This window comes from Etheostoma spectabile, chromosome 2 (assembly GCF_008692095.1).
Source record: "Etheostoma spectabile isolate EspeVRDwgs_2016 chromosome 2, UIUC_Espe_1.0, whole genome shotgun sequence".
Lineage (NCBI taxonomy): Eukaryota > Metazoa > Chordata > Actinopteri > Perciformes > Percidae > Etheostoma > Etheostoma spectabile.
The window spans coordinates 11,767,809-11,793,721 of NC_045734.1; the positions used below are offsets into that span (position 1 = coordinate 11,767,809).

Genomic DNA, 25,913 nt, shown 5'->3' on the forward strand with positions numbered 1-25,913 from the left:
CGTCGTACATGCAGTCCTCAAAACCTCCAGTGGCAATAATACATCCGTGCATTACCCTCATCGGTCTGTATGGGTCTCTATATGCTGAGCTGACTGGGAGGAGGTGGGATTTAGCTACTGGTGGAAGTGGGTTTAACGTAACGTTACGTGCGAATCGTGCAGATTGCAAACCACGATTATCACTGCTGCCAACGAAGGATTCTTTTGGGGAAATATTTACGAGAAAGCCCCTCGCGGGATAACCTCCCCTCCCTGCCAGCGGCACACATTCATCCACCACTTTCGTTTGTATCTCGTCATTTTTTCTTTTGCCTCTGCTTCCCACTCAGACCCAGCGAGGTTCTCGTTAACCACAGCCGCCACCATCGTCCACATCACAGGCGGGGGCTGTGTGATGAGGTCGCCCTGCAGCAGGGGTTTGGTTACGCTAAGATTTTGTTGTTAGGACACTACTCTTCGCTTTCAGTTCAGGTCAACTTGTCGGCTTTTAAAGCCCCCTAGCACCCCGGGTGTGTGAAGAAATACACAACAGACGCTACTACTGGGGCTGTGGGAACCGCTGGTGAGTGGATGGTCCTTTTATCATTAGCTGCTAACTGCTTAACGTTACTGTTATATTGAATGTATTGCTCTGGGCTAGACGCATTAATGCTGTCATGTTAGGAGTTCAAGACCAGTCAAACGTGTGGTTTATTAATGTGAACTAATTGATACATTTTATATCACACAGACTTTGCAGAGGCATGTGCGAATGTTTTTTTATTGACATAACATACACGCTATTTAACGTAACCAATGTTTAGCTAGATATTTTGGACTGTATGCTACTCGGAGATAACGCGATGTCATTTGTAGCTAAGGTTAACGCTGCTAGCTAGCGAGCCTACGCCCCGGCTGTCTGCTGCTCTGTATTAAACAATAACCACTCTAAGCCGCAACATACAGATGTGTTGATGGATGTAATGTCAGGTGGAATTATTTAGCTCTCATATAGCCCAATGTAAAAGTCAACTCAGCTATCACCCGGGACAATAGCACTTTTTTTGCTCATTATAATAATGCCATGGTTTAAACCCAAACTCGATTTTAGTTAAACAGTGATAACCCGTGTGAAAACGCATGGCAGGGACACAGTAGATTTTTCTCCGTTTCCGTCAACACTGACAGCATTGTTGTGTGGGCTCATGCGGCTGTATATAACACGCATGAGCTATTGCACGCTTCTCCTTGGTGGGTGTAGCTGGCAGTAGTGCTAGTATGACACTGTTTAATTACGTGCATGCTATCATGCCCTTTTTTTTATCGTTTTAAAGAAAAAGTTATATGGAGTAGCCAAATAAAAATGATTTCATTCTGTGTGAGATGAGAGCAGTTTTTTTCTGAACTATGCAGACCTGAGAGTGGCAGAAAATATTGACTGTAGGGCTGCTTACTGCGGAAGCAGCTGTCAGGTAACCAGAGATACGTTGTCCTCCCCAGAATCAGTCATGTTAATAGCAATCTGATGACTGTACATCACAATTTTGAAAAACATAACTTTTAGCCTTCTTCTGCCGTTCAATGGTCTAAGCATTCAGGGTCTCATACCTGTCCACTGCACAGACTTAAAAGCCCTCTAAAGGCAAATTTTGTTGAAACGAGGTATGGTATGTTGACTGGCTATAGAGTCTTGCACTTAAATATGTTGTGGATAGTGCACTACACAAACATTATCACTTTGTTCAACTTTAAATGCACTGAATGATATGAATGATTAACTCTGTTCGCATAACTGCACATATTCTCCAACAGTGGCAAAGTTGATGTGTCAAGTTAGTGAACCATCAACTGTCACTGGACAGTGCAGCACTGATAGTGCTCAAAAATGTGTTCATACATTTCTGTGTGGTGACTTCTTACTGTGGAAGCAGCTGTACAACAATGGTACAATGTCCTACAACATTCTTAAGTCTTTCCAGCATCTAGGGAAAGAATATAGATTACAACTATTTTTTTTTTTAGCCTTACTCTGCATTGTGTTGAATTTGGGCTATTTGACTGGCAACATCCCTGCACCAATGCAGTGGACTTGAAACTTGAAAGTTCAAGTTAGTTGAACCTTCTGTCTACTGACCTGAGAGTGATACCATTGACGTCCCTGTACACATAACTGTACCTCATGTCCAAAACAGAGTAAAAATAGATTTGTAGTCTCTCTTAATTTAAAGCAAAACAAGTCTTAAAAGCCCTCAGACACCACAGATGAAAAGATTGTATTTGAAGCCATGATTTAGATGTAAAATCCATGTCCTAAAGTCTTAATTTGAGTTGTGAGTATTGGTAGAGATCAGCCATGCTTGCTAATGTGAGTATTTGCACTCTTTTAATCTTGAGTTGCAGTGGATAAACGTTGCACTGCATGAAACGGTGCACAAATGAAAATGCCCCTCTAGTAGTGTCTGCTCTTGCTTGGATACTTGGATTTAATTAGTATTACATGGCAATATTAGCATGCCTAAATCATTTAGCATTTGCATAACTATAATATTCCTAACCCAGAGGTTAAGCCAGATAACATTTTCATTTTTCAATTAGACAGTTTAGGGCAAACTAAAATGATGTATTTAATACAAAAGCTCAATTATCTATGAATAGCTAGTGTAACCCAATCCTGAAGAGACTTACTGTAAGATAACTAGTTATATAGGTTTATATATTTACTAATACTATTAATAGTAATTACTATTTATATAACTATAGGTATATTTACTTTTAGAGTGAGTTTCTTTTCCAATGGATTATGTCAGTGCAGCACTGGGCTTCTGTAACCGCAAGATGCTGGTCTTCCTCTGACTTCATTTTTGAAATCAACTGATGTTGGTGTTTAGATTTTAGATGTTTAGATTAGGCTTCTATAAAGGGTCTTTAGACACTCGGAGAAAAGTGGTGGTCAGCTATGTGTGTGTTGACACACAATATTACCAAATAAAAATACACTTGTGTCATTAAAGCGATTACTCATTCTACTTAGACGATGGACACCTTGTGAACATTCCAATACAAATACTGCTTGTCAATGGCAGTATAAGGAATGTCATTTCATACTGTTTATGTAATGCCATTTTCCAGTTAAGAGGAAATGAGTGTCATTTTATGTTTAGGGAACTTACTTGAGGGCGCTGGGGCCTCACATTGAGTTAAAAGATAAATAGTCAAATATCACATAACAGGTTATACTCAGACTGATGTCTCCTTAAACACTTATAGCTGGTCTAACACGTCCCAAATACACATTGCTGCAGCATTTGAGAAGTGGGTGATCACGAGGCCTCCTTCAGACTCCCTCAGTATTCACCAGTAACAGCAGCACTTACATGTAAAGAAGGTGCAATATGCAGAATTAGTGGGAAAGAACATAAGGGGATTTTATGCTACATAACACAATAATGCCTTTAGCTCCTATAATTGGGGGATAAATGTAGCTTGCTGAATTTGTTGTCAAACCATAGTGAACTAAAATACCCTTTTGTGTGGTTAATTAGTAGCCCATACTTTTACTTTCAGTGTTTAACTATTGCATAGCATGTAATGAACTGAACTTAAAGGTAAATAAGATATGGCCCACCATGTTTATTTCCATGATAATAAGCCCCTGCAAAGAATCACTAGTTAAGTGTTTTGTATTATTATTTAAACATAATAAATAAAAATCTGGATGCAAAATCCATTTGTAAGTGGGGAACTGTTTTGTTTGTGCTAAATGCAAACAAAGAGGTGTGTGTGTGTGTGTGTGTGTGTGTGTGTGTGTGTGTGTGTGTGTGTTGGGTTGTGTGTGTGTGTGTGTGTGTGTGTGTGTGTGTGTGTGGGTGTGTGTGTGGTGGTGTGTGTGTGTGTGTGTGTGTGTGTGTGTGTGTGTGTGTGTGTGTGTGTGTGTGTGTGTGTGTGTGTGTGTGTGTGTGTGTGTGTGTGCGCATTGATTGTTGATCAATAACTGGCCCCTTCCTGAGTTATCTTGATGCGGAGCAGTTTGTGGCTACCTTTTTGACATTATGTCTCTATTCATTGTGCTTCTGTTTGGTTTCATCCACTAATCCTAGTCCCTTGTTGTTTCTCTTGGCTTGAAGCACAAGTCAACTTAAATTCTTCTTAAATAAATTAATAGATAGATAAATAGATTGACTAAAGTAATGCTTCACTAAGAAGTTAGTTCATGAAGTAGGCATACAAGATTTGAGATTTAGTCACAGTGTGTGAACTTGACACGTTTTGGATGCTACATTTGGGCTCAGACTGTTTATTTCCTGCAGGTCAGTAGTGAATAACCCGAAGGACTGATATGATTTATTGGGTTCAGGTTGTTTTTATGTATCAGCATGACTTACTCACCCTCACATGACTACAGGTTTTATTTATAGTGCCTGGGACAGACCAAGGGTCCTGTTTCTCTAAAGTCGGTAGCTATGAAAGCATAGCATAGGATTATGCTTGTTACAATTTGAACATTATCTTTTTCAGAACTATTTTTTTGAAAAGCTTATTTTCAGACAAAATCATTTACCACTCTTGACTTAAAGGGGTGTGTATGTGGCTACTCGACAAAAGTCAACAAGAGTGCTTTGAGACAGCTGTGTGTGTCAGTTCCTCTTGTTTGTGTCAGCTTGTGTTACTATCAGAGTCCACTAAGCAATGATGGGCTTTAATAGGAGTGAGCAAGAGCACAAGAGCATATAGTAAAGGTCATAATGCACTTTTTGATTTTGGTCTCATTCAAATTAGATTTGCACAATATACCGTTTTAGCATCGACATTGCGACATGTGCAATATTCACATTGCCGGGTGTGCGATGTCAAGTGAACTCAAACACGTCATGCTACTAGTTTTTTGCTCTTTCATACAAAAGGAAAACTCACACTGTTCTAATTTTTTCATGACTAATCTAGTGTTGCCAATTAATTACCTACAGTTAAGGTAGGCTCTCCACAGTTTCATAATGAGCCAAAAAGATTTTTAATAGAGATGTTCCGATCTCTGTAACGCCTCCGATACTGCCTAAAATGCTGGTATTGGGAAGTGCTGGAGTTTATGCACCAATCCGATACCACGTAATAAAGCCCTATAGAAAATCACAAAAAGTTTAACCTGAGCCAGACCGACAACAAAGATAGAAATCATATCACAACCATACAGGGGTAGTAGTAAAGAGTTGTTAAAACATTATAAATATGTGACACACTGGTATTGGATCAGTACTCGCCGATACGCAAGTTCAGGTTTCAGAATCGGTATTGAGAAGCAAAAAAACGGTATCGGAAAATCTCTAATTTTTACACTTCTCAACAAGTAAGTGAGGTCTGCACACGTGGAGTAGCATTAGATGTAAATCCAGTAATTGAAATTTTCTATCAGCAGCCGGCATTAGGTTGACCCTGTCAGCTCCACTCAAGTCCTGTTTCTCCCACATCTCCATAACTGCAGTTGTGGTTACAGCGACCTACTTACTGTAGAACTTGGCCCAACTTTGGAAAAACAAGTTTTTTATAATGCATATTTTGGGGCTCGAAATGGAAACACTGTTGGCTACTGCCATTATTAATGTTGTGCAGGATCATCAATATTATCTTCATTCCTCTCAGGAAGTAACACTGTCGGACAGTTTAAACAGAGAAAGATCTATTTGAAAGCTTTCTACATCCCTTACGGACAGCTGTATCCTTGGCCTGCATCTAATGATTTGTAACTGATCTGTTTTTCCTCCTCTTGCCGAAAAGACAAAGAAAAAGTAATTTCAACTGGGAGGATTACTGTTTTGATGGATGGTCAGATATGTGAATACCCAGTGCCCCACAACATCCCCTCCCCCCCCACTCAAATTGGTGAGAGATTGGTAGTTCAGTATCATCTGAATATGGACATTTCACTTACCGCAGCCAGCACATTTTAAAGAGCCCTTTTGCTCTGCCTCTGAGGCCCTGGTGTTTGTTGCTGCCCTTTGGCATATTAAGTTTCAGATGTGCAAACCTCATGGCCGGCTGTGGCTGCTAGTGGAAATTTCCATTTCTCTTTCAGACAGCATCTCATGAATGTGATGTTGTGGGCTAATCACAAGAAATTACTGAACTGAGCTAAGGTTTTGGGGTTGTTTTTAAAAGGAATTTTCTATTTAATAATACGATAAAACAAGGAAATTAACATAGACATGTATTAAAGATACAAACACTAAATTATTAAGGCATTAGAGGGCATTTTGAAAAAATACAAATGACAGGTTATTTTAATTAACCTGTTTTGGTTAAACATTTGGATACTTTGTCTTTGGAAATACCCAATGGCACTCAATTCACATATTTCATCACATGACAAATATGTGAAGTATCATGGGTCCAAAGGTCACCATTTGTCCATGTGATGTGTCTACTAATGGTCCAGCCCCTATTGATTATGAGTAAGCTATGGAAGAAAGCTGGGGAGGTTGACGGGTGGAAGTGGAACTTGTTTGTTCAGCATGTCTGATTAAGCGTACAGTCATACAATTGTGTGATAAATTAGTTATGTAAACAGATGATTAAGGACAAAGGGGTCGTTCTTTGGTCAGTTGTTCAAGAATGATCTTGACGATCAGAGATTTTGTTTGGTGATGGCAAGTGCCCCTACAGGACTTTCCCCTTGATTTTATGCTTGCCAACAGTTTTTGGATCTTACAGACAAAAGCTCTATATTGGTGGCAAATTTGACATTAGTTCAGCGCTTGAGCGCTTGCACGCAAGCCCCAATGGGTGAACTGTTCATAAATGATGCCTTGCAGACATATTCCAGATATCTAGCTGGCTAAATATCTGGAGCTGTCAGGGACTCTACAGCCAATGAGAGCGCCAGACACAGGTTGAGAGGAAACCAGGGGGAGGGGTTGCCCATATTTTACTGTATGCATTTGCAACACAGACCAAAGTTGTTGCACGAAGAGAATTCCCCCCTAAAAGCACGCTGTCTGTCTTTTTCTATTTGGTTTCATCGCTGCAAATCAGTCATGTATGCTTGTTTCTGGCGGTCATCCAAAAATCCTGTCTTAAAATTCCTCCTGGTAAAAGATCTAGTAGTGTGTGAGCCCTAGGCCCGCTGTAAGTACGCCATCCCTTGAAGCCAATTTTGAAATAGTGGCCAAATGATGGAATTGAAACTTGATGTTCATGTGATGCCCCCTGGCCCAAAAATACTTGTTTCCCATAGTCTTACTGTACATGTCAAAAGAGATGTTTGTAAATCAATGGGTACTTTTTTTTAATGTCATATCGAACGCTTTTGGCTTTGTTTGACACTGATCAACTCTCGTTGCAATGAAGGAGGCCACGCTTTGAATGCTGTATCCGGTTCTTTTTATACATCCATGGTGCGCCCCTGTCGCCAGTCAGTCAGTGAAAAGAAGTCCGCCAGTTGTGTAGTGTGAATAGTACAGCAGACTTGAGTCTTGTAGTTGGAACTTAGCTTCAGGCAAGTCTAGCTAAAACTACCAAAGAGCTATATGGTTGTCTTATACGGTATGGATCAGAAGGTCTTAAAAACACATAAATTACACTATACTCTACAAATACCTATGCTAACTAGGCCTACTCTAAACTACTCATCATTATTTTGAATCAGATTTTGATCTAAATATTTTTGATCTAAATATTTTAATCTGTGAAACTGGTATCTCAAACTGAACTCTGCAAGGACTGTAATGTGTAATCGTTTTAAGAAAGTCTATTTACTTTTTTTGACATAGCATACGTCAAAAGGAAACCATTTTTAGACCTAAATAAGTAGTAGTAGTAGTAGTAACAACAACTTTATTCAGGACACAAATGGAAGGTTCATAATACCTCATTGATGATGACTCATTGGCATTGTGGAATATTTTGTGATTTACATGTGTATTGTGTGCCTTGCCGCACTTACTGAAAAATTGGTTCTTGCGGCCTAGTGAACAGGTTTTTTTTGATAATAATTTGTAGGCTTCTCGGTGATGCTTAAAAGCTGCCTCTTTCTGCATTCATGTGAATGTGGCTACCTGTCTTGTCCAAATGGGTACGTATTAGCACAGAATACTCAGGAGCTCAAAACAAGAGTCACAAGATGCCATTATCTTATCTCTTACATCGATTAGTGGGCTTCTAGTTGTGATTAGTTGGTACACGGCCCTTGGCACATTAAACCAAAAAAATGTTTTTTTGGCCAGACACCACTACAGATAGGAGAAAATATGCTATTATTCTATATGTTATCTGTTTTTTATCATTTTGATGAACTGACAATTCAACAGGGCTTTTCCCTTCCGCATCCCAGAAGCACGGGAGGTCTATTTTCACGCGGGGCATTCAAACAGCCGGGCTGGAAGGGGAAAAAGTGAAAGAGCATCCAGTCAATTTATCAAAAGACCCCCCCCCCCCCCCCCCCCCCCCCCATATCGAATACTTCTGTACAACCCGATGGACAACTGGAGATTCATGTTGGAGGTGGAAAAACATCATATGACTTCACAGACAGTGCCAGAAAAGAGAAGGCATAAAGTTTATTTCCAGGAGTGCCTTGAGTGAAAGGTACATTCTAGCTCAATAAACACATGATTTTTCTTTTAAGTACTTGTAGATACAATACAATCTGCAAGTCGGACAAGTAAGACGCTACGCTTCTGATATGCACCTGGTGTAGTATGGCGCGTGGCGGAGGACGGAACTAAACTGCGGCGCAGCCGAAACGCCCAATGGAAAATCCAGTTCAGCGCTTCCTCACTCTAAATTCCAATTCACAAATTCATGCAAGTTTGGCTTTGGTCCAGAGTTTGCCCTTCACTTTCAAAGAGGGAGAGGGGCACAAGGTATTTTTAGATGCACAGGAAGCTATTTAAGAACAGGAAGCACGGCAAGTGCTAAGCCTACTAGTGTTTAATGTCATGGCAGACGTTTGATCTGTAAAAATTCACGGAACATACAGATGGGCGACAAATTAATAAACTCAGCTGCCAGAGGGGCTTTAATAGGTGTGGGCATATACTATATTATATTATAATACTATATTTTGCCTGATTATTGGAATTTTGTTTTATTTCATACAGCCTGAGTTCATGTTATGTTATCACTATTTGGCAAGGGGTTAAATAGTTGTGTTTTTGCTCTACCTAAACAGTAGCATTTAGCAGTGACATAGCCGCCATGCTAATGTCATTTTTTTAGGCTACATGAAAATTGCGGTAGTGTTTGCTGGGTGCAGTTAATTGGCTTTTTTTTTTCATAAATGTCTAACAATTATGCAGATTTGTTTTGTGTTATCAGATTTTGTGTTATTTTTGTTCCTCATGTTGGCTTACAACAACCTGTAATGCAGGGCTGATCGTCAGTCAAGAAGCCCGAAAGGTGTGAATAATGTATTTCTCATAATCATATGTGAGGTGTACTGAAGAAAAAAACGTTTACATATACGTTTAAATGTTTACATGCAAAATGAACGTCACTATTCGTGTGTGCACTCTTTTGTTGCAAGGATTTTCGTGGAAATGGCTTTACTAAATTAAAAAATGTGTCTGCAGATAACTACTGCACCTTTCTTTACATTTCATGATGTCTTCACTGTTGACAATGTTTCCCACCGTCGGAAACATGTAGGAGAAAACTCCATGCAACACTGGGGGGTGCATTTCAGCTTGGGTGGTGGTCAACTATTTAAAGTTGATCTGCTAACAAAAAAGGGCTGAAAATGGTCGTGATTTTCACCACATTTTCTCTCTCTCTCTCTCTCTCTCTCTCTCTCTCTCTCTCTCTCTCTCTCTCTCTCTCTCTCCTCTCTCCCTCTCTCTCTCTCTCTCTCTCCTCTCAATCTCTGTGTGTGTGTGTTCAGATAAGCTGGAGGTTGTTGTGGCTGTTAAGAGAGAGAGTCAGGAGAGGGAGTCAGAGTGTGAAGCGAGGCTTAAGTTTGGCATGAAGCCATTATGAACGGGGCAAAGAAGGGCTATGATCCAAATAAGTCAACAGGAGGCAACCCACTGACAAGGCTCTCAAGGACAAGTTATGTCACTTCTCAGGAGCCTGTGTTACAGATCTATGCATACTTTTTGCACTTCAGCATGAAGGCGCCACGTGGGTATGTGTGTGCTATATATTTTTAAGTCTATGTTTTTTTTTAAACTAGCAGGAGAACATTAAGCTTTATAATAAATGTAATATTGTGTTTACAAGTTTTTGGCTAGTAATACTTTTTTTTTACTGGTTTCATCTAGCTATCTCCTGAAGTGCTTGTAGAGGTGTTTGTTTGAAAGGCCTGTAGCTCTGCAGCGGTGTGTTCAGATAAGCAAGGAAGTTGTCTGGGCTTTGTTTGGAGGAAAAGAGAGAGGGGGAGAGAGAGAGATAACCAGGGCTTGAGTTTGGCCTTGAAATTGGACAAAGACTGACCATCAAAAGAACGTCTTTGCATTTTTTTTATCTCCAGCTGATTATATTGTTGACAATAGATTGATAGTTAAGTGGCAAAATCACCAGCTAAAATGACTTGTGCTGTTTTGAAATTTCAAATTAAATGGCCCGTGCTTATGACAGTGGTCTTTTTCATTTGATAACCATTGGGCTCCCCTATAATATCAATTTCCAGAACATCCTGAAGTCATCCATCCCTTGGCATAAGATTTGCACAGGACAACTAACTAAGGTCTTTGTGCCCAAGGACCGTTTGGGGGGCATTTAACCTCATCCATTTACCTCTTCTGCATGCCATTGAGACATTAAAACGTGTTGGAATGAAAACTATTGGAAAGAATAAGAAACATGAATCCTGTTATCCCAGTTCTCTGATGTCATGAGCCAGGTGTCTTACCAAGAACACTGTTTTGTACTGTAAAGCAAAACTGGTGAGCATATCTTGGACAGCAAATGACTCTTTGACAACTCTTTTGTATACGGGATACGAGTGGCTCTGTGTTTAGGCGCCAATCATGACTGCCAATACTGGCTGCGGTTATGTTATATAGAGGCTTCTGAGGGTAATGCTGAGAAAGTGTTCCCAAAACAGAGACACCTTAGTTATATAACAGAGGACAAGTTTCACTGTGATACACATGTGGTGTAATCATAATATGGCCTCAGCAAAACCTACAAAACTTTCCATAGTCCAGAGAGTGATAGAGGAATCAAGCTCTTGGTGTTTTAGAGAAGGGGAGGGGCACAAGACCAGGTTCCCAAAGGGGCCAAGAAAGTTATTCTTGTCCTCTCTTCCTCCTCTTCTCTGTGTAGGCGTAGACATGTCTACTAATTTCACTTTGGTATATTGATTAAAAGCACTAGACAAATAGTTCCTTATTGGTTTGCCTTAGTTTTTAAAAATCAGCTTTTCAGAAGGGATTTCTTTGAGGTATACTTAGACAATGTTGTCAAATAAATGTGAACATGTACCGGTAGTTTTTTTTGTGCCTATTTTGCAATAAAAAAGACTGTTAGCACTGCATAAAAAAATTGTATTTCAGATTATAAAAACCAAACAAAGAAGTCTTTCTCACTTGATGGTGGATGAAAAATAAAGAGAGCCGTAGAATGCTGTAGAATCAAAGCTCTAGCTGTCTGTTACCAGTAGAATATGTAAATGACAACTTAGTGTATCCTATATTGTCACAGTGTGGAAGGTACAATATTGCACAATAGCCCTGCTGCTTTAGTTAGACTTTCACTGTAGATTTTGAGGTTTTGGCGTCTGGCCAATTTAAGCAAACCCTAGACCAGGAGAGTCATAATTCAGCCGTACAGTCATTGGCTCATTAGTTGGGGTGGGGACAGTGCCTATTTATCCATAACATACTGTGTGCGTGTGCCTCTGCGTGCGTGTGTGTGTGTGAACTAAAGCACTTTTTAAAAGATATTTGAACGAGTTTAATCAGGTGTACCGTCTGCCACAGCAGTACACCCCTCAAATGTATTATAAATAGAGTTTATAAGTATTTGGAATAATTATATTAGTTTAAAGTCTAGATGTACTGTGAGTAGAGGATATTCAGGACTGCATTTCTTCTTTCAATCAGGGGTATCATTTTGCCTCATGTTGTCTCTGTTTGCATGTTAAAAAATATGACGTGATGCTTCAATATCGACAACATTTTATGGAAATGATTATGTATTCAGATCTAGATAATGTTTCTGTATTCATTTATATTCCTATCAATATGCTGTGATTTATAACGTCTTCTGTTGCATATTATGGGGCATACACAAAGAGTGCACTTACTTTGCATGGCGTCGCTCTTCCTTAAATGTCATTCTGGGCATACTTTTTTTGGACGTTTGGACATAATCAGTTTGCGTACAGTAAAGGCAGAAATCTAAATGCATTTGCCTGTCATTTCTAGCAATTCGATAAACAAAACTGGTCTATTACACTTGAGTAAATGAAACCCCAATCAACAAAACTGCTTAAAAAAATATGAATATTAAAATACCAGGGTTGAAATCACCGGGAGAGTCCAGCACAACCTGAAAAATTCCTCTATGCTGAAATAGCCCTGCATTTACAATAAAACTGAACTGAAATTAAACCAAACCCAGAATAGGTTCATGTAATTCTGAAAGTAAAACTAATTTGACAGTGCAACCAAATTACCTTTTTAGTTCCAGTTTTACTTTGTGTCATGTAATGCTGTGACCTTATTGGTCCAAGTTTTTTTTCTGTACACTTTCTGAATGTGTTGATGTGTGTGGAAATAATAATGTTCTGTATTATTTGTCTCTCTCCATCCAGAATGTCCATGAGCTCCGATTTCCCGCACTACAGTTTCAGGATGCCAAATATAGGGTTCCAGAATCTTCCCCTTAATATCTACATTGTGGTGTTTGGGACAGCCATCTTTGTCTTCATCCTCAGCCTCCTTTTCTGCTGCTACTTAATAAGGTAAGATCTATGCACCCTTCAAATCTGGACTTGCCTAGAATTTTTATTGTGTTTGATTTTGCTTTGCTGTGCGAGTTTGTGGCAATAAGTGTCATACGGGGGTCTCTTTGGCTAGGCAACACTGTCTATTTACTGGATGTAACAAATCATTAATCTAGTTGTAGTGCATTATAATTTGTTTTAAGATTTGAATGAACTGCATGGATTGTAGGTCTGCCCGATTTGGCGAAAAATATGAATCATAATGTTTTATCTTAGAATTGATATCACAATTTTCTGCCACAATTTATTTCTCACAAAGTGTAATGTTTATTGCCAACATGAACCATGGCAAAACAAAACAAATTGGCAGTACCAAACATAGATGTTTTTGGGCACATTTTGCATCACCACAAGCCTGTAAACAAGGTGAATCGAGATCGTGATTTTATAACGATTAATTGTGCAGGCCTAATGGATTGTATTACTTGCTCATGCATCGCAACTTTCGAAAAAGCCAGAATGGAAAACAGAAATATGTATTTAGCTCTTTAAACAAACATGTTTTTTCAGGCTTGGAGGATTCTCATTTTCAAACCAGTCAACCTGAGAAACCAAAAAAATCACACGCACATGTTGATACACACAAATATAACAGCATTGAACACTGGCTGTTGACTGTGTTTTTTTTGCAGAAATATGCTTACAAATTCATTTACACATTCAAATAAAAAAAGCCAACTCCAACTATTAACATATTTCCATTGTTGCACATTCAACCCTTTAATCAGGTTTTGAATTTACATGTCGGTTTATAATTTACATTGCTTTGTTCAGAAAACACTTTTTGCAACTTGAGGGCTATGATGCCTTGAAACAAAGTGTACCTCTTCTGACTAGCGAACTGTCTGCATCTCTACTTATGTGAGACTTGAAAATTATGAGAACTGAATGTTAACTCTCTCAGACTTTCATTATACAACTGTTCCCATAACGCATAACATTGTTACATTTCAGGTCACTTGAATTATGTTTTTCAAAAGTGTCCTCATGTACTACTTGACTATAGCTGTATCCATGTATATGCATAAACAAGATACATTAACAGGTACTGATGATAATGGGACGTTTTATATCTAGTCAAATTAACAGTTAAATGAAATATTTAATATTTGTGTAGTTTCTATCCTTCAAACTGTATGGCACTTGTTACTATGGCTTTTAATTTAGGTTGAATGAAATTAAAATCCTTTTCTTCCGTTTTTAGAAATGTGTGTTTTTGTAGTTGTCTTGCAAATGTCTGAACAGCACAGTTTGGAGAAGGTAGCTTTGATTTTACAATTGGTGTATTAATAATTTGAATTGATAAAAACCAAAAAAAAACTGTAATAGTATGCTGAGATCCAAAGCTGCTTGTCTACATTATTATGATCATGGCACTTAGCGTCAAAGAAACTAGTTTTAACTCTTTTTCTTAAGAGCCACTTTACCTCCTTAATGTCCTCACCATATTCCTACGTTCATTAAATTTACTTTTTGTTAATTAATACATTTGCAATTTGATGTTTAAATCTTTTGCTTGTAACCCATTAACTTTTATCTTGTTAAAGCTCCCTTTTTAAGCATTTAGCCTAGAGTGCGATCCAGTAATTGTTCCCAAGGAAACGTGGAGGTGGTTACTAGTCATTCCCTTGCCCCTCTCTTTAACCCAACTGGTCTTATCAAATTGTCCTGGCTGCTATTGCTGCAAGGGTTTCTCCTGGCAGCAACAAACTGAACAGAAATAATGTCCAGCAAGACAGTGTGATGAAGCAGTTTCCAACAAAATTCACCCCTCGACACCCTGCCATATCCTATCTTGCAGGGCAAATGGTAAGTAGGTTAACTAATACTGTGTTCCTACAATTACTTATTCCTTATCTAACTGTTAAAATACACTTTTTGACTTTGATGAAGTACCATGATTCAATACTGAAAGTCAAGATGCCAGGTTTAGTCACTAAAAAGAGCGATTTTGCTCCATGAAAGGCATTAAAAGATGCAGTCTCCCAAAGGATCCCTTCCAAAATGACTTAAATGATATCGACCAACATGTATGCATAACGGCTACATTATGAGAAAATTCTTCTTTTTACAAATTGGCCACAGATTTGTTAAACCTCAAATCCTGCCTTTAATTGGGGAATCCTATGCTGTCTGTGCAGTAAGCTTCAGTACTCCTGTTTACATTGACAGGTAAATGATAGCTCCAAGGAATTGATGTTAAATTTAAAGTGCAACGGGTCGTTATTCCAACAAAGACAAACACTCACACATAGACACAAGGCAGACACTCATAGAAATACTCAACCACTTCAATTAGTGAGTCTTCAGTCCACACACAAATAAGTGAAATCTGCAATGTAGCATACATAACAAGGATTAACAAGTGTTTCTAGAGCATGGGGTGTTTCTCTAAAAGACAGGAGGCCCAGAATGCTGAATTTAAGAGCATGGCCTACATGTTTATGAATGTGCAATGCACCTAGATCTTAGACACACCACAAGGTAGACCAAACCAATTAGCCATTATTCACTATAACGAAGACTGTCACACATATTTTACATTCTAAGTTGTTCACTGACTGCAGGAAAATAATGATCATTATGGCTTTGAGAGGAAGGTCAAGTTGGACACGTTTTTTAACTTTTTAGCAGGTCATTTTCCTTGCCCACTGACATTGCACTTAAAGGCCATTGAGCAACCCAAATGAATGACCTTCCACAACCCACGACCAGTTGTCCCCTACCCTTGGGAGTCTCTGCACCTTTTGCTGCTGACCTCTTTCAAAATGTCAGTTTCTCTCCTAGACTGTGCTGCTTGTTTTACAGATCCCTCTCACTCTGCTGCGAGAGGTTAAGGTTACTTATAATGGAGGTAAATCTTACAAACCTATGAATTTTTACTATCTCTCTTGCTCTTGTTTTCTTCCCCTTTTTCCTACGTATTTAATTCTTATTGTCATTACCTAGATTTCCTTCTTTTCCAGTGCTCTTTCTGATCTCTCTTTTTTTTTAGTTGTTTTGTTTTTCCTCATGTACAAAAACAATGTTTATTAAGAGTCACACCAAGAGTTTGATATAAACCATAAACATTGGTTGTATGTGTGGGTGCTCTCCTTTTTAAGCTGGAGTTTTGCAAGAGTTCCTCAACAACATGCAGTAATGCTTTTAATGTCTGATCCAGTGTATGTTGGGTGATTATTGTGAGTTGATTTGTCAATTAAAGGTGCTCTAAGTGATGTCACGCGTGTTTTAGGCTACAACATTTGTTGTCACATGCAGCAAACATCTCCTCACTATCCGCGAGCTGCCTGTCGCCAGAACACACTGTAAAAAAACGTGTCTCTGTAGACAGCCCAGGGTCTACAAACAGCAACAAAAACAAACTGTGCCCACCTGCACCACGAAGCTTACACAAACAGTTTTCCAGCGGATGAGGAGGAGGGAGGGACGAGCTAGTCTTGTTGTTTCTTTTAAATACTTTGAATGTCAACAAGAAGTTATTGCTTAGAGCACCTAAGTGTTTGTTTTAACAAGTAACTAAGGCCTCAAGTATTTTAAGAATGACATCTGCTGATGGCCTACTGTTGTAGTAGTAAGCAAAACAAATATTCATCATCTCTTTAATACTTATGCAGAAATGCCCGACCAAAACTTGTTTACCTCCAAGATAAAAATCTCCTCTAAAAAACTGCTTTTTCTTTGTTTGGCTGTCTCCTTGTGAGATATATCATTTATAAAATCTAGAGCTGGTATGAATGCCAAATTATTATTATATTCTCAATTCTTATGTGAATTGAGAATAGCTTTTTATGCCCATTTGATACTACAGTGATAAACTAGAACAGACAAGTGGCCCTTGGCAGGCAAGTATTTATAAAGAAATTACATCTATGTTTGTCATTTCTCTCCTTTCCCAGGATGTATGATTATTTTTTCTTTATTTAAAGTAGTTAGTTGAAGGTCACTTACTAATCAAAAAGATGTTTTGTCTTTACGTCTCCCCAGGTTACGGCATCAGGCGCACAAAGAGCTATATGCATACAAACAAGTAAGCACTCACTCACTCACTCACTCACTCTCACACAAACACACACACACACTCACTCACTCACTCACTCACACACAAATTCTGAATTGCACTTGAGCATTCCAGCAAAGAATAGTCTGCAAAGCTAGGAAGAGGGAGAGATGGAGGAAATAAACATTGAAAAGTATATGCTATGGTAACTCTGTAATTTGCCTCCTAACTACCTGCCAGCAAAAAAACATGAATTTGTCCATCTTCTCTTTGGGTTATGTAAGCCTACCAACCTCATATAATAGACACCCACACAAACACCCACACACATTTGTGCACATGCATTTACTCTAAAACAGAAACTATATTATAGTACATCAAATCTCTGTGTCACTATTCAGCATGAATGCCTGTTTTTAGTTTTAAAGTCTTTTATTGTATTTCTATTGGAACTGGTTCCTAATCTTTCCTTATCTTTTATTATGCCTCTTAGGTCATTCAGAAGGAAAAAGTCAAAGAGCTAAATTTGCATGAGGTAAGCACTTATCTTCTTCGTTCAATTGAGGACATCACCAAAAAAAATGCTCTCTTTCACAATTCGGCCTATCTAGTATACAGAACATTCTAATGTGTGTAATGTGACCTGACAAACACTGTACTGTTATAGCAGCTAATTTGGACTAACCAGGTGTGTGCTACTTAATCTTGTCTTGTTCATTTACTTAGATTATCCTTTCTGTCCTCCGATCCTCTTGGTTGTGCAGTTCTGATGGTTGTGCCATGATGCACCGTGCTCTCCATTGGTTTAAAATAAAGGGTAAAGGCCTGGGACTTAGGGGCTATTCATGTTGTCAGTATGAACATCCTCAGCATCGAGATAGACAATAAAAGGTTTCAAATGGTACAAACTCCTGTTATGTAATGTGTATCAGGAGCAGACATATGCCTTGTCCAAACATATCAGGACACAGTGATTTTTTTTTTTTGGGGTTCTGCACAGCTGTACTCTTGGCTTTATATTTCTTTTTTTCTGTTTTTGAGAGTTTGAGTTTCGTCTAGTTTGGCAACATTTATGACATATACATTTTAAGTTATTCAACATTCAGTGCATCCATCTTGACACACTGAAAACTAGCATCTTGAGGGTAATAGTACGTAACCTACAGTTACGTACTATTACATAATGTTGTATGTCAGCTCAGGTTGGAAGGAAAATTGCAAGGCATTGTGTAAAGCAGCACCAGTGGCTTTGCAGTGGAAAAATGGTATCCCACAGCCAGGAAAACTATCCTTTTAACACTGTAGCACAAAATAATTGTTAACAATAGCATCTTCATGTGTGCTTTGACACGTGGCTAAATACAGTTTCATGTCATCAGTGTTAGAGTTTCCCACCGTCCATCAGGACTCATGCTTGTATTGTTTATGTTCGAAACTGAGAGAAAGCATTAGGAGGTGTCATGTGAGTGAAGACTGTGACAGAATAACCAAGCTGTTTTTGTTTAAGGACAATATAATACACACACACGCACACACATGCACTCATGCATGCACACACTAGCATGGGTGGATGACCGAGTTTAAAAAGGCTCCCACGCCAAAGGATCACCCTAGAGACACTATTATAGACTGAGTTGCACAAATTCAAACCAGCATTTTGATGAAATATCTAGAATAGAAGTGCTAATATGAGATCGGTTTACAGGCAACATCATGTTCAAGGTTGTTTGATGTGCAACCTGATCAGTTATCCTTTTTGTATATTGAACCCTTTCTCCATTTAACTGTCCCATGTTGTTTGTCATTCCATATGATGTTAAAGTAACACTGCTGTATGCCACTAATCTAGTAAAGAAAACCATAATACAACACCAACCTATTTATTTTTATTTTTTGCAATTGCAATTACACACCTATCTACCTACTGTACATGTGCGCTAACAGTCGGCATGTGCAATGGGTAGTCAAACGACCCACGCTAGCCCTCTAATAACAAAGCAAAACCTATTGGTTATAGGATGAAAGTAGTTCTCAAATGATTGTGATGTTCTGCGGTTGATAGTGTGGCTGGCCTTTCATTCTATTCACTCTCACAATCTGTGTGTAATTAGTGTCTGTTTAACTAAGGAAGTCATTATGTAATTGGCTTCTGGGACTAACTTTGATTGTAGATAGAAAAGCTCAAAAAGAATCAAAATGTGGTTATGTTGAAATAAAAATTTTCAACAATGAAGTGATTACATCTAAAAACAAACAACTAAGACTGTGTGATGACACTACACATTAAATAATAACATGTAAAAATAGCAGTAAATATTATGGTTGCACTTTCTAATATCTGTTTGTAAAGCTAATGCAGCAAAAGTCTTTTTACAAAAAAACATTTCAGCACTGGTGGCTCAAACTTAAAGACCTTGTGTGTAAAGAGATTAATTGTTTATTATCAAAATCTGTGTTACCCGTTCCCAAACTTTTTTATGAAGTAGACCCTTCAAATGCATTTACCATCTGGAAATACATTAGCCTGTGAGGAACATACAGAATATACTGCTCCACCTTTTGCGTTTTCGCTGTCACACGATAAACTAACAGGTGCTAACGCTGCTATTGAGTATCCTTGCTTCCCGACCCCTGCAAGTTTGAAGAAGAAAACATGGAGGACCACACGTTCTCTTAATACATCCTTGCACGTATTTAAAAACCAATTTTCAGGAACAGTAGTCTTCTTCTTCGTCCAGAAAAAGAAAAAGGATATTGTAAAGAGCAAAAGACTGTCTTTTTGAAGCGTGAAGGCTACCGTAGCTGTAATACGTACTTTCAACTGCGTGGTGCAAGAGCGTTGACTGCAATCTCAAGGCTAGATGGGAGAAATTCCTACACATTGTAACTTTTAAGGTGGGCTGGTTTTAAGGAGGACCAACTATTGTCATTTTAGTGACAAGCCAAATTTAGCTTCAGTGATCTCTTCTTTGCCAACCTCAGGAAAAGCCCTGATTAGTCATAAAACCTAAACAGGATATTTTGTTTTATGATCCCTAGTTATTGATTTGCACTTTCTTCATGTTATGAAAGTACAAACTAGTTAGTTACTTGTGTTTTCCATTGTGGCCCTGTTTGAGATGTGAGTGACGAACGGCGAGCTTGACTCTGGTCGAGCTTTACTCCGGTCTGTTTCTGTGCTAAGCACACCTGACTACAGAAAAACATTAGGCTCGTTCCCGATGAACTGCAGATTAGAGTCGCGCATGCTCAGATTTAAACGGTTTAAGGAATGTGTCATACCAAAATATGTGAAATCCATGAATTAACCATTTCTCATTACAAACAATAATCGAAGATGGAAATTATTTTAAAAACCTTTTTAGCTATCTATGATTGTTTTGATCGCTTACGTTAGCTCAAAACGCCATTCAACTGACAGCCTTTGCTATGTTTGATTTGAATAACTTGTAGACAGCAGTGAACGAACATCTTTACTGTATTGACGTTACAGAAGTCTCTCGTTAGCATCTTGTATGCAAAGTGACGCATGCACGACTCAAATCTAAAAAGTCAAATAAGACATGTATAGTGCAGTGGTATCAGCACCTCTCCATCCCATCTGCCAGTATATATCAGTAAACCTAGGGGAAACACTGGCCTTGGTTAATATTCTCCAATTAGCTTCAAATCTCCTATGCCGCGGGATCGATTTTGTAATTCTAGAATAATTGCTCAATTTACCCTCCTGTCTTAAAGTCACACGTTTAGCAACCACAGGATTGTATCTTGTTGTTTTATATTTCTGTCCATTTGGGCTAGAGGAAATTATTTCACATTTAATACGTTATCTTAAAGTAGTTGTATTGGACATTATTAAGTCCATTGCTGTTTTAATTTTGATAATGTTTACAGGGCTTTGGGCATTAAATAAAATTGAAGGCCTCTTAATATGTGTGCCAAAATATAGATATCTCTTTATTGTATGTTGACAATAGTGCTATAATAGTGGATTCAAATGAATGCAATTCCACATTTTTTAATTAGATTTACCTGCCCTGCAGACCTGTGTTACATACATGGTTTCGAGGCAAAAATGTTTCCCATTATGTGGAAAGACAAAAATGGAAGAACTTATATACAGATCTGCAGAGGTGGTACCAAAGATTAGAAACGGCAACATGTCCTCATCACTAGAGATCCAGGGAGAGAGAGGGCCTGTCTAATTACCCACTTAGGTTAAAGGGTTACTTAAAACCCTTTTTGTTACCGATATATTCAACCGACTTTGTATCCCAATAATGTTGGTAGTATGTGTAAATGAACCATGTTGAACTTTCCTCCATCTTACCAGTGCCCAGACATCCCTACTCATAGACTAGCAGAAAAAACACCAAGTGAAGTGTTTTACCAAAATGCGTCACTTGGAGGTTTGCTGCTGGCTCTAGGGTTGTTGCTTGAACTATAAACTGTACTGCATAAGGACACAAAGAGTACAGAAGCAGATCGAGAGAGAGAAACGCCCTTCGGGCTCCCATACAATTGACACAGGAAGTGGGTGCCATACTGTTTACCGTATTGCAAAAACTAATGGTGAAAATACTCAGATGAAACGTAAAACTAGGCAGCGCTGTTAACTGTTTTGCCAATATCTGGCCTCAAATGAAGAAATATAATTCAGTTTACTGTTTAACTGTTCTACAAGATCATTTGTTAGCAGCCGGACGCCATTCTGTGTCAAAACGGAGCAGCTCAATGTGCATGCATTACGTCGCCCACCAGCAGAAGCGTTTATTGGTCCGGTGTGGCGCATGGATTCTAGTAGTTGTAGGTTTCGCCAGATTCCAACTGTGAGTGAGACGCCAAAGACAATCCACTGAAAGGAACAAAAACGGTGATCTATTCACAAATCAAGAGAGCAAAGCAGACATCTTAACAGAGGATCACTGTGTCCAAAGATCATCAAAAGAGAAAGCTAAGAGCCACCATGCTGTTCCTTTTATCCTTCCTTAGCCATCCACCTCTATAAAGTAGAGCTGGGAAAAAGAGAATCTGTGTGTCTAAAGGAGTAACAGTTGCAGGGTTTGACAGCCAAATGTGCCAAAGTAAAACCCTCTTTTATGTAACCCACTGGTTGGATGAAGTTTTGTGATGGGAAAGCTGTGCTCTTTTTTTGCACATTTTTGCCAGTTTTCTCACAATTTGAAATGTCCAGTTCCCTAATATTTGTTGTCCTTTTCATTGCAACTCTGTTAGTATGGAGAGGGTATAGTCAGCCCTGTGCTACCTACATTATATATGGTGTTGCCAGTCACCTACTGCATGCGTGCAAGCGTGCGAAACAAACTGACAAACAATTTGTCCGTAAGGATTACCTCAGTCACCCTTACAATGACACCAGTCATGGATAAAGGTCTACTGTTATCACTGCTATTAACCTCTTCTATCCTACAAAAGCAAACAGCACTGGGATCAAACACTCATAGTCAGGTAGAATGCCATGAGCTACATAGCCATTACAAAAATTAAAAGATTACAATCAAATATGCATCAATTGTCGTGTCTGCTGTGTTGTGGGCCCACATTTATGGCCGTGTCTGTCTTTCAAATTAGTCTTTCTTCTTTCTAAGTCTCTTACCTTGGAAACATTGCAACTAAAGGAAGCATCTGACCACTAAATGAACAAGTCCCCAGTGTAAGTCAAGTCACAGTTGTATAACCGAACACAGTTAGTCAGTTGCTGCTCCTTAGTTTTTGTCAATTTTTTGCAGATGTTGAACCAAACACCAGAGAACAACCAACACATTCATAATTATTGTATGCCCCTCTCCCTTTCAGATTTGTGCGGTGTGTTTGGAAGAGTTCAAACAGAAAGATGAGCTGGGGATTTGTCCGTGTAAACATGCTTTTCATAGGAAGTAAGTATGAGGTTTTCTTGACATTCATGGATACACACACACACACACACACACACACACACACACACACACACACACACACACACACACACACACAGAGTCTAGGACACATGGATCAGTACACATTTCACTGCATCTTTACCCGCTCTAAGGCATTTTAACCATGACACAGTGAACAGTTGTAAAATAAAAAAAGTGTTTGCATGGACAGAGAGCAGTTGGTGATGACCATACAAAAAATTAACAAACATTTTTGACATAAAACTAATGCCAATTGTGTGAAGTGTGGAGCTACCAGGACATGATATATGCATGATGTAACATAACCCCCCGCCCCCCCCCCGCCTGTGCCCTGACCATTTTAACGAGTGTTTTACATTGTCAGGACACCTCTCTTGCCTAGTCCCCCCCCCCCCGCCCATTGTAGCAAGAGTTTTCACCACTCACTGAATCCACTGTATAAACACTCCTTTCAATGTGTGTGTGCAAGTAAAGCCATGCTGTTATACAAAGAAAACACACATTCCAAGCAGACCATTAACATTCAGTGGTGAAGAGCATGCTATCTTCTCATTGATTAATCTTCCCATCATTTTTGCAATACTTGATCAATAGTTTACTCTAAAGCTGTCATTAAAAGTGAAACATACAAGTAAAATTTCCCTGAGGCCAAGGCAATCTTTAATTAGCTGTTTTTATGGTTAACAGTCCACAACCAAAGATATTTACTGTTATTAACAATGATATAAAACTGAAAATTCCCACATTGGTAAAGCTGGAACAAAAAAAATGTTTTGTACTTTGCATTCATTTAATAAGTTAATTGACGGTTTGTTTCAGCTCCACATTTAAGTTACTCCTAGATAAACTGTAAAATGGAGTACCAGAACAGAGAATGTAATACAACTGCACACGGCCTGTCTCTGTCTGATTGACAGTACTAGCACCGCAGCTGGAGAGCACAACAATCAAAATGTTTGGCCTTATGCAATTAAGTAGCGTCACACTTGTTCATAAGAAAACGTGTGAGTTGAACATATTTAACTGCAGTATGTGCATGGCTACAACATACTGTATATTCCTCACCCCATGATTTAGTACTCTTTTGGGGGAGGAGAGTGAAAGCAATCCTGAGCCACTGAGGACTACAGAGTAAATGGCTCCAACTGCCAGCGCAGAGGAGCTTACATACCACTGACCACACAAAATCTAATCTTTTTTTTTATGACACACTCTTGTGTAATGGAATAGTGGCTTTAAAAGTTTGTAGTTAGCTTGGTCACAGTGAATGGAGGCTGTGGCCATCTTATATTCTTGAGAGGTACAATGGATTTTTGGAATAACAAGTTTTCATGGTGAATAAAAGTCTATACAGCCAAAGAAAATAAAACCACTCCTACAATGTAAAACCCATCTCTGCTAGCCATCTATTTTATTAGGTTACATCAACATTGGGAAGTTTAAAAAAAATGTTTAAAACAATTACCATAAACAGACACTTATGAAAGGTTGTCTTCAATTTGTTTAAAAAAAGAAAGTGTCAAAAAACTGGTGTGCTGGTCATCTTATATTTTAAAGATTCATTTGTCAGTGCCCTCTGGTGGAAAAACTATGTAATTGCTGTACTATTTTCTAAATTATTGCAGACATGCATTTGCCATTTCTTTACTGTAATTTCTTTTTACTTATTTATTGGTGTGCCAATACAATTTACGATATTATAAATTCATCCCAAATAACAGATATTACTATTATACATAATATTATGGTAAAATAAGCAGAAGCCACCCAGGCTCATAAGCAGAAGCAAGTGTTGAAACGTTAATTGTGTAAAAACAACTGTTGACTGTGGCTTAATATATGGGCTAGTGACTTTGAATAACCTTTGTGTGTCAAGTTAACCTGAGCTAACCCAAGTTTACATCTGTTGTACCCATTCATCTCCATCTTTTGGCCCTAACCATGCGCTAAGCGGTTTTACTTTGTTTCCAGGTGCCTCATTAAGTGGTTGGAGGTGAGGAAAGTCTGCCCGCTGTGCAACATGCCTGTCTTGCAGCTTGCCCAGCAGGCCGGCAGCATGGACCCCCCCGTGCCAATACAGCAGCCTCTACCCGGCGTCGAGAACCTGGTGTAGAAGAGTCAAGCCCTCTCTTTTAGTACATTACAGACACATAAACACACATCCCATCACTCATACTGCCACCTGTACAGCTACACCTTTGGTATGAGTCTGTGGACAGAGTGGATAAACTGGAGTTCAAGCACAGATACTCCCAAAAAACTGTGACTCTGCAGCCATCGTCACCTCTCGTATTCTTGCTTTGGTTCACAAAATGGTTTTCCTGATATCAGTTCTAACTGATAATCAACTGTTTTCATGTTGTTGTTTTTTTCATGGACAAAGAAGAAGAGTTGATTTAGAAGATGTTTCCTTCTTGGCCAAGATGTGGACGATATTTTTCTTTCTCAACCAAAGCACTTTTCTGGGGACACCAGCTAAAGACAAGGAGGGGGAAAAAAACAAAAAAAGCCAACACTACACAACAACCATACACTAAAATATAAATTTTCTTTATTCTTTTTAACACGCACTTTACGAGAAGGCAAAGTTGAATTGCTTGTGATCCTAGTAGCAAGGTTATGTTTTATATTTTATCATTAACTATAATGTCTATGTACCTTTTCAGCCACATGGGTTTTCATATTTAATTAGTGAACTTTGATTTGAAAGAAAACACAAATAAATCTTAAAGGGACAACAAAACCTATGTCGGTAGAGAGATGTCAGGAAATTTGGACAATGCTTCTAGTTTTAATTTAACACGCTCAACAAATTAAGCTCAAAGCAACCTTGAGACTTTATGTCTGACTAAATGTGAAGGGTTTGAATGTGTTTTTCACACGAAGCCTAAAGAATTTGTTCCCTCATCGCCTGTTTTTTCATTCATTACAATGTTGTTATTATTCTCTTTTCATTATTCTGTCTATACAGGAAGGTATTACAATGAACAAATTATATTTACGTTAAACAAATTTGCCGGGTAACATCCTCCATATACGAGTGTAGACTATATGCTGTCACGCAAGGCATTACTCAGAA

General features: G+C 38.7%; 1 protein-coding gene across 4 annotated transcripts; it reads left to right on the plus strand.

Moving 5' to 3' along the window:
- On the plus strand, positions 1-25,913 carry rnf24 (ring finger protein 24). 4 transcript variants are annotated; one of them, XM_032534882.1, is made up of 7 exons: positions 9,853-10,090; positions 12,725-12,874; positions 14,605-14,725; positions 15,725-15,770; positions 16,904-16,946; positions 17,410-17,451; positions 22,734-22,813. In XM_032534882.1, the coding sequence occupies exons 1-6, from the start codon at positions 9,939-9,941 to the stop codon at positions 17,438-17,440; spliced, it is 543 nt and encodes a 180-aa protein (XP_032390773.1). In that variant the 5' UTR covers positions 9,853-9,938; the 3' UTR covers positions 17,441-17,451; positions 22,734-22,813. The 4 variants fall into 4 exon arrangements, with proteins under 4 accessions (XP_032390780.1, XP_032390773.1, XP_032390757.1 ...); XM_032534889.1 differs by lacking the exons at positions 9,853-10,090; positions 14,605-14,725; positions 15,725-15,770 and adding exons at positions 1-562; positions 24,806-25,913; XM_032534866.1 differs by lacking the exons at positions 14,605-14,725; positions 15,725-15,770 and adding an exon at positions 24,806-25,913.